This window comes from Salminus brasiliensis, chromosome 16 (genome assembly GCF_030463535.1).
Source record: "Salminus brasiliensis chromosome 16, fSalBra1.hap2, whole genome shotgun sequence".
In the NCBI taxonomy this organism is placed as follows: domain Eukaryota; kingdom Metazoa; phylum Chordata; class Actinopteri; order Characiformes; family Bryconidae; genus Salminus; species Salminus brasiliensis.
The window spans coordinates 30,475,367-30,485,300 of record NC_132893.1 but is presented as its reverse complement, the minus strand read 5'-3'; the positions used below and the strand labels follow the sequence as shown (position 1 = coordinate 30,485,300).

The following is a 9,934-nucleotide window of genomic DNA, read 5'->3' as shown; positions in this document are numbered from 1 at the left end:
AACAGCTGCCTGTTATGGTTAACATCATGCTGAGTGTTGGGGAAAGAGAGGGAATTGGCCCTTGAAGAAAACAAGGCCTCCGATGGCTGTGGCATTACTGGGGATTGCACCAGCAATCGCCCCATGACAGGGCCATGACGCCAGGAGCTCCCACCATTTCCATACCTGATCTCTTTTTTTAATGTTATTTTTTCTATGCGTCCAGTAAACACTTTCAGTAATCACGCTCGGCATCACCTTGTCCTCATACAGTGGTTCCAGTTTCTCTGCTGGCTTTAAATGCAGTGATTTGACTTGGAATAACGCATTGATCAATCAGCTGTTTAGTTGTTATTCACTCGGGTAAAGTAGTTGCCAGAATACAATTGCAGCTGCTAATGGTGGTCTCTCCGGGCAGGCGTGTGATGTACTGACCTTTGCCAGTACAATTCAACAGCAGTAATCTGTGATTATGAAATTCAAAACCATCTATTCATAATGCCTCTGCTGAATGGGTTACATGGGAACAGAATGGATGACCTGAACCTGATGCAGAAATCAGAGGCAGAAATAGCCACAACACAAGCCTTCAACATCAGTAGCGTGCATTTACTTCAACACAGTACAAAACAAGTGCAGAATTAGTGCAGAGTGAGTTCAGGGTTTTAATGGTTGCAGTGGGACAATATGTGTGTGTCTGTTTAGGTAAAAAACATATCACCTGCACACCATGCAGGAGGCCTATTAGTTTATTTATTATCTAGTTTATTATTAGAGAAGTTTATTCCAGTAGGCCTCTGATCTGTAGCATTTAAAAATTCCAACATCATACTTTAAAAAAATATTAAAATTATATACAATTTATATATTTCTGCATTTTTAAACAGAATATTTACAGAAAGTTACATAAGACTTAAGTTCTAAAGAGAAATCCGACAGTAGCACCACCACTAATATTGAGTAAGTCCCCTTTGCCACCATAACAGATCTGACCATTCAAAGCATGGACTCCACAAGACCTCTGAAGGCGTCCTGTGGTATCTGGCACCAAGAAATTAGCTGCAGATCCTTTAATTCCTGTAAGTTGTGAGGTAGGGCCTGCATGGATCGCTTCAGTGAGCCTTAGGCCCAGTGACCCTGTCGTCAGTTCACAGGTGGTTTCTTTCTTGATCCACTATGGTAGGTTCTGACCACTGTTAAAGCACAAAGGAGACCACGATACACAATATTTGGCAGGTGGTAGTAATGTTATGGCTGATCGGAGTGATCCTTGTCGATTAAAGGAAAGCTTGGATGCGACGTCTAACCGATCTGCAGGTTGTTTAAAAAGGCCGGGGTCAGCCCACCTGAGGGTTGGAGTGCAGGCGCTTTTTCCAGGCTGTGGACACTTGTGGGCTGTGGATACTTTCCCACATCCAGACTGACCACCATGCACCAGGAGTCCAGACAGGACAGCATGAGACTCCTTTCACCTCCTGTTCCAACACTTCTTCAGTGAGGAAGACCTTGTGTGCAGTACTTCTTTAGGGAAATGCTTGTATTTGTAATTGATGTGATCCATGTACAGGAGAGGGCGACATCACCTGCTGATATTTATTTATTTATTTATTTACGAAGCAATATTTTTAGAATTTAGTGGGAATGAATGAATGAATGAATGAATGAATGAATGAATAAATAAATAAATAAATAAATAACCTTTTATCTTGTAAAAGTAATGGTGCACAGGAAGTGCTCTCGAGGGTGCCCTCTTGCTAGTAAATATCTTTAACGAGGCTAAAGGGCGAATCACTCCTACCCTTACACACACTCACACACACTCTCTCTCACACACACACACTCACACACACACACACGTTACTGAGCTGTACCTCTCTAGAGCTGTACTGTAACACCGTCTCTTTCACCGGAAGCTCGGCTGAAGTGCCACTTGCTGCTACAGGGCAGAATGCTGCAGAACACGGGGTGAGTGTGTTTTTATGGAGAAAAGCTGAAATATCTCTGTGTTTATTAACCTATTATTCATCCTGTGCTGTGGAAAGTGCAGCAAACCCTCAGTCTGTAAGTTAAAAAAGCCTAAATGAAGTTAAACAGCCTTCAGTGCTGTGAACGCATCTCCTGAAGCTCTGCAGGCTGTTCCTGACCATCGGTCATTGATGCTGGTCGCTGGAAAACTCCCTAAAACCCAGCAAGACATTTCCCCCCTTATTAAACCCAAACTCTCTCATTAAACCTACTAGAACTTCATAATGTGAAGGAATGACACCCTGACCCTGTGCTTTTATTATGCCATGACCTTTCCCCTATATTGGGGGGCGAAGACTTCTGTGTCAGTCATAGAGGGTCACACTATCCCAGCTGCTCGTTTTAAAGGGCCAGGTCATATTATGCACCATGCATTAGAGTGTTTCCTCATGTCTTTACCACAGAAAGCTGGCCGGACGCACTCTGTTCATCACAGGTGCAAGTAGAGGAATCGGCAAGGCCATCGCTCTCAAAGCTGCCCGGGACGGTGCCAATGTGGTCATAGCGGCCAAAACTGCAGAGGCCCACCCCAAGCTGCCGGGCACCATCTACACAGCTGCTGAAGAGAGTAAGACTCAGGGCAGTGTTGTGATGTGAGAACGTACATATCTATAGTAGTATGCTGCGATATTGACACTTTAATGCTATGTAGGGCTCTTTACTCACGGTACAGAGGACTGTAGAGGTATCTCCAGTGTGTGTAATCTGCTGGGTGAGACAGGTGGTTTTAAAAAGCAGTCTAAAAAACAGAAAGCTATTAGCCTGTCAGCACACATCTGGATATTTTTAAAAACTGAGATTTCACTCTCTTCCTTCAAACAGAGAGAAACACACTTGAGCATACCAAGTGACCCATACACCACAAATAAGGACGTTTCATCCCAAATTATGTAGTTCACTGTATAGGGAGTAGGGAGTGTTTTCAAAAAGCTCTGTTTTCAGTGACCAAGTGTGGACGGGAGGCCGAAACAGGCCAGATTCTGATGTGGACAGGGCCTAATTACACTTTTACATAGTGTGTTTTCTGTCTGATTAAAAATGTACAGTACTAATTAAGATTCACTGGGGGAAATAAACCAAAAACAAACCACTCCAATTGAAGTTCCTCTCTTAAAATTGTGATTCAGACTGTCTAATAAAAGGCGGACCTGAGTTTCACCGTTTGGAAGCATAATTACAGAATTACAGAATACCAATATTCTGGGGATGAGGTGGGGTAGTGATCATCTGACATCTTGACCTCACTAATGTGTAACTTGTGTTAAATGCAATCAAATCCACACAGCAATGCTTCTACAGAATTTAATAGAAAGCCTCTTTTCCTGGATAGTAGAGACAGATACCCCAACAATAGCAGGAGAAACTCTTTCTTTTTAATATTCTTGATTTCAGAAGAAACAATGAATGAGCAGGTGTCCCAATACTTTTGCCCATATAGTGTATGAATATAAACACACTGTCTGCTGTTCTGCTGATGAGCACCACCATAGCATGTCTAGTTGTGCCGGCTTTGATGGTCTTGGAGCTTCTACCAGAGGGAAGTGGTTGGAAGAGGTGATGTCCAGGCCAGGAAGGGTCAGCTGTAATCTTGCCTGCGCCCTGCAGTTATCTATGACCTGAAGCACTAGCAGAACGACACTCGATGTCAAACCGTGCTTCATGTAGAGCAGCAAGTGCAGGATTGTGTGAGTTACTGGGTTTGGAGGATGTGTCTGGAGCTGTTCTTTGTCTGTCTGGCAGTTGAAGCAGCAGGCGGGAAGGCCTTGCCGTGTATCGTGGACGTGCGTGATGAGAAGCAGATCAGCGATGCGGTGGAAAGTGGGGTAAGGAAATTCGGAGGTGAGTCAGAGCATGTCGCAGTTTGGTCAGAATGATGCAGGCTGATCTTTAGCCTCATATTAAGGTGTTTGTAATGTATTGTAGCTTACAGCAGTGGTGTGTTTGTGTTCTGCAGCTCTGTGAGGTGTGGAAGAAAGTGTAACCGTCAGCTTGTGTTTATCACCACAGGAATCGACATTTTGGTCAACAATGCCAGTGCAATCAGCCTAACTGGGACTCTGGAAACACCCATGAAGAAAGTGGATCTTATGCTGGGAATCAATCTCAGAGGAACATATTTGACGTGAGTATGGCTGTCATGTCTGATCTACTTGTCACTGTCCTGCAAAAAACATATCTTATATTTTTGCTGTTTTTCACTTTTTTTTTTACATAATTCAGCAGTTGTTCTTTTATATTGCGTTAAAATATAAGGATGAATGGACCAATGGAAATGCTGAAAGTTAAGAGGGTTTTCTCCTTTTTATGTAAAGTTGCTCTTTTGGAGATGTTTTTATGGTGAGATTTCCAACCAACACTTTTTTTTTTAAAGTGTTTCTAAAAAAATACTGAATGGAGAAGTTCAGTTTCCTAAAGGATTTACTTTTGGATATGTTGCTACTTCAGCAGCAGGTCTTTTTTTTTTTTTTTTTTTTTTTTTAATGCATTGTTTTGGCCCAGATGAAATTGATGAGTGTCTACATCCAGTGTTTGTTAGCTGTTGTAGCCTAGCCTTTTTTCTAGTGTATATTTTTTAGGGAGGCACCCTAAAAAAAACTTTTAGGGATGCACCCCTTAAATACTTGAGAGATTGCTAAAATCCATAATATTGATTGAAAAATTATATATTATCCCAAATAAGTTTGAAAGAACAGGTACACGCCTCTATGTGAAAAGGTACTAAACTTTAGTATGTGGCCTTTAAACAACCTTAAACTCAGCTTTTGGTTTCAGAACCAAAAAAAAGCCCACTTGTAAAAGTTTGATTAAATGTCTGTTTAATGATAACTTCATGTCTGGCTTTTGCTGGTTGTTTAAACAAAGTATGCAAACAAAAATGAACTATGTAAAAACTAAAAATAATGTAGGGTGTCCGTAAGCTTTATGCTATTGGTGATCTCTATTGCCAATGCTGATACTGTGTGTAGGTGCCAGTATTACATTTCAGGGTATAGACTCTTTAAGCAGAACACAATTTTATGTCAACACCATTTTAATTACAATTGGCCTTACTGCACTATTTTAATTACAGTTGGCCAACACAATCTCTTTTAAATAGATTCATGTCTTATATTGTTAATATATTTATTGTATTTGGGGTATCTGTCTAATTACACTCTTAATGCGTTTCTGCTGTATGCAATGCCCATCATGCTAAAAACGTACAGCATTGAATTGACTTGATTGAAATTCTTACATGAATAACATGTTTTATTTTTGCAGTTATGGCTAATCGTAATTAAAATAGTATAGTTATGGCCAATTGTAATTAATATTGTGCAGCCTAAACCCTGAAACAAGTTTGATGCAGTATTGCAAAAACACTGACTTGCAAAAACAAACGATATAAATATGAATTAAGATTGTTTTGGCGCAGAAATATGAAACCTTGGGGGAAACTTACACAAAATGAATACAATGGAGGCTCTTTAATATCTTTACTGCTATATGAGGAATGCCTAAACTCACCTCCAGCTACTGTAAAGAAACCTTAGGTTATATTTATGTATTACATTTTACAGCATGTACTAATCCTATCGTTTTCTCATCGATTAGGTCTAAATTGTGTATTCCACACCTCTGGAAGAGTCCGAATCCTCACATTCTCAACCTCGGTCCACCCCTGAACCTTAACCCCATCTGGTTTAAGAACAATGTAGGTAAGCATGCAGAGGCCTGAGTGTATTTGAAACTATTGTAAATGGTTTATAATTAGAGTCTGGGCTTTTTCTCACACACATGCTAACTGTGTACAGCATACACTATGGCAAAATACGGCATGTCCATGTGCGTCCTTGGAATGGCTGAGGAATTCAGGGGCTCCGTTGCTGTTAATGCCTTATGGCCCAGGACAGGTGAGTTCTACTGCATACCATTACCACTGTGTTCGCCTGCATACTCTATGACTCCGTGACAGTGATGACACCTCGACTGCTTGCTAGCATTGATATTTTTTTTCTGTGTTAAAGTTATTCACACAGCTTTGGAAATGGTGGGAAGTTCTGAACTAGCGAAACAGTGCAGGAAGGTAGACATTGTAGCTGATGCTGCCTACGCCATTTTCGGTAAACCTGTCAGCTATACAGGACAGTTTGTCATTGATGACGAGATCCTCAGCGAGGAGGGCATTTCAGATTTTGATGGCTATGCAGTTGAACCAGGTAAGATTATTTTTAGTGAAACATCTAATTAACATGATTGATCACTGACCGCAGATGTAGTTGATCTACCAAGACATGTTTGATATCTAATGTGTCCGTCTTTAGTCCAGGATGGGAGATACTAGGCTAATGTTGCTAACAAACACTAGACTCGACTGTCACAAACCTCAACTCTATAAATACAGAATATGGTCTTTTAGATCTTCATTGATGTGGTTGACAGCATGGCATGTCTTACTTTCAGCTATAGAAACAAACTTTCCCATATATGAGCACTGCTTGCTCTGTTACTTTCCTATCACCCTATTCACCAATACTCAGGATCCCACTGGACTGACCACCACAGAGCAGGTAGTATTTGGGTGTATTCTCAGAACTACAGTGACACCCACTGACATGGTGGTGGTGAGTGTGTTAGCAGTGTGTGTTGCACTGGTGGTACGAGTGGATCAGACACAGCAGTGCTGCTGGAGTGCTCAAACACGGTGTCTGTCCACTCACTGTCCACTGTATTAGACACTCCTACCTGGTTGGTCCACCTTGTAGATGAGACAGAAGCTCAGTATCTGTTGCTGCACAGTTTGTGATGATCATCCTCTGGTCATTCATCAATGCTCACAGGACGCTGTCGGCTGGATATTTCTGGTTGGTCGACTGTGACACTGTGCTGTGTCTGATCCACTGCAGTGCTGAGAATGACCCACCACCCAAATACTACCTGCTCTGTGGTGGTCAGTCCTCTGGGGTCCTGACCATTGAAGAACTAACAGAGTATGCAGAAAAACAGATAGACCACTATATGTTACTTATCATATAGTTATGATTTTGACCTAAATAAGACTGGTGACTGTCTAAGTCCAGTGTTTGTTAGCAATGTTAGCCTGTCCTCTAGATACTTTTAGTTTAGTTTGGTTTAGTTTGGAGGCTAAATCATTAAAATCATTAAAAACTTTTTTTTAATTATGGAAGTATAATGCATTTAATACATAAAATTCATTCATTAATGCATATTGAAACACAGTATGTGATTACACTTATAAGGTACATCAGTGTGATTTGTTTTTTAGGTCATTCATTGCTTCCTGACTTCTTCTTGGATGCAAAGTCAGATGAACTTCACGGTGAGTACTGGTATTACAGTAAATTATGGTTGCACTAGTAGTTATTCTTATATTAATGAACTGCACACTGTAAACATTATCTTTATGAAGTGAATCTCTGTAAATCACAGGTTTATCATTTGAGATATGTGGTTAACTACTTAAATTAACTACTTTTGTATGGCTTCTGTTTGGTTCAGGTGCCGGTCCTGCTTCCAAAACTGGGAAAGCCAGCACAGATGTAGCTCCCAGGGGAACCATTGCTGAGACCTTTAACGTGATCAAGGGAATTCTCAGCCCAGATCTGGTCAAAACCATGCAGGGAGTTTACCAGTTTGACCTGTCCGGTGTGTCCTTGTGGTATCTTAACTAATCTTGTTTGGTTCTCTACTCTACGACCATGTAGACTTTGAATAAAGCAGCAAAGTGAGGCTTTGTTTTGTGTGTGTTTTGCAGGGGAGCACGCTGGAGTTTGGTACATTGACCTGAAGAACGGTGCCGGCAGCGCAGGCACCGGAGAGCCATCGACCAAAGCCGATGTGGTAATGAGCCTGGACAGTGACGACTTTGTCAAGATGTTTGCAGGTGAGAGATATCAATTGAGAGAGAGTGTGTGTATGTGTGTATGTGTGTATGTGTGTATGTGTGTGTGTGTGTGTGTGTGTGTATAATACAGTGGCACCCAGAAAAACCTGCAGGCCATTGTTCAGTTATTAAACGTCTGATTTAGTAGTTACTCAGTAACTGTTATGAAGCTATTTTTCAGGGTCAGTGTGGACATGAAGCTTAAACTTCATAGAGACCCAGTCCAATCACACACTCCCACTTTGTACAGTGTTCTAAACTACAGTCGTCCAAGTGTTGTTGATTTTCTAAGTGAAAGAAGTGAACAAATCCTCTATAAAGAGTGCACCTCTGCACTAGTACTGTTTAGTGTCTTATTTGAACACCAAAAATAGTTTGGGCAAATTTGATATATATTGATATTGGTATATTAATAAATAAATTGATATTCTGCAGAAAAACAAAGTTTTAAGATTGCTCCAACAAAACTTGTAATTTAACCACGGGCATTCAAACCTACATACAACTGTACAAGTAGAAAGGCCCCAGTAGAACTATCATTAGGAGATCGTCAGTTCAATCCCCTGGTGATGCCACAGCCATTCATGGCTGCTAGTCCACATCTGTTCAGTGACACTGGGCCTGCATTAGTACAAAAAATAGTAAAATTATTAATATAAATTATATATATTTTTTCTGCTCTAAAACTGTATAATTACAAAAGAAAATGAGAAAAATAGGGTTGGTATTCCTGCCAGAAGCAGTTACTTGGTCAAAGGAAGTGTGAACTGGATGCAAGGTCCCCTACCTCGACACACGACACTGATTTGTTGTAAATTCAACATGTATCTGGAATGAATTGCTGCTTAGCCACAATTGCAAATTAGTCACAATCACACAAAACACCTTGCATCTCAATAAATGCTCCAAACTTCCCTGTAATTAAGTCATTTTACATTGAATTCCATTGAAAGATGTTTTTTGGAGATATATTTTTTAAAGCCTGGACCAAAGAGAATGAGCAACATTAGCATTATTTAACTGCACTGTTTCTTTAGGGTGTTCATTTGGGGTAAATGCATGACGGAGGCAAATTATGTAATGGGGAAAATAATCACAATGTAATCGCCTAGTAACTGGATAAAAAGTGGACTGAGCGCTAATGTTGACTGTCTGCAGGAAGCCTAAAACCAATGAATGCCTTCATGTCTGGCAAGCTGAAGATCAAGGGGGACATGGCCTTGGCCATCAAAATGGAGAAGATGATGGCCATGATGAGAAAGTCCAAGTAGAACGATTCTGTCTTCTGCAATAATTAGTGCACACCTTTTCACAGTGTCTCTAACAAACTGTCTCAAAGCCATTTACTGATGAACTGAAGACCTGATTACACACACTAAGTGCATTATTTTAACCTTTCATTTGTTCATCTGCTCATCATTGTGATCCAGTGTAGATTTCCTGAAGTACGCCGTCCACAAGCTCAATATACATGTATTTCATTAAGTCAAACAAACAAAACAACAGCTGTTGATCTGAACTCACTAAACTCGAGACATCCGACCTTATCAGTTAAATTTCACTGGAGCAAAAGAAAGGAATGCTGTTGTCCATCAAGGGCGTTTTTCTAAGTCTGCTGTTACAGAGTGAGAATTGCACTTCTTGTCTGGTGCATCTCATATTTATATTTATATATTTGTTCAGATTTGCCTTAATGTTGTAATAAACATATTTTTTGAAACATTCTCGCGTCCAGACTGGATCCTGCTCATTTGCAGTGTGTATTTATTTATTTTTTTATTTGTATTTGCCAAACCAAACTATGGCCTGGCTTCTTTCTTTCTTTCCTCCTCATCCAACATTTCTTACAACATTTAAGGTTGTTTAATAATAGGGATTTTTTTCCTCCCTCTTCTTCTTCTTCTTCTTTCAACGCTGATGTATAAATTTGATTGCATTCCACCACAAAAGCCATCTCTCTTGTTCCACGACCCGAAGCTGAGGGGTGTTGTACCCCTCTAGCCAACACTTGGCACTGGGAATGGTGACCTTTTGACCTACATGCCT

The 9,934-nt window shown here is 40.5% G+C and overlaps 1 protein-coding gene across 1 annotated transcript; it reads left to right on the top strand.

The window, feature by feature from the left end:
* The first annotated feature begins 1,789 nt into the window (after nt 1-1,789).
* Nucleotides 1,790-9,581, top strand: LOC140536551 (hydroxysteroid dehydrogenase-like protein 2). Its single transcript, XM_072658427.1, has 11 exons — nt 1,790-1,944; nt 2,409-2,572; nt 3,745-3,843; nt 4,012-4,126; nt 5,599-5,702; nt 5,799-5,897; nt 6,012-6,203; nt 7,271-7,324; nt 7,504-7,650; nt 7,760-7,888; nt 9,047-9,581. The coding sequence occupies exons 1-11, from the start codon at nt 1,928-1,930 to the stop codon at nt 9,157-9,159; spliced, it is 1,233 nt and encodes a 410-aa protein (XP_072514528.1). The 5' UTR covers nt 1,790-1,927; the 3' UTR covers nt 9,160-9,581.
* Nucleotides 9,582-9,934: the final 353 nt, after the last annotated feature.

What these genes read in the sequence shown, in the direction of transcription:
- LOC140536551 (XM_072658427.1), top strand. An exon ending in CTACACAGCTGCTGAAGAGA is followed by an intron (nt 2,573 to 3,744) that starts GTAAGACTCAGG and finishes TCTGTCTGGCAG; the next exon opens with TTGAAGCAGCAGGCGGGAAG. An exon ending in AAAGTCAGATGAACTTCACG is followed by an intron (nt 7,325 to 7,503) that starts GTGAGTACTGGT and finishes TGTTTGGTTCAG; the next exon opens with GTGCCGGTCCTGCTTCCAAA.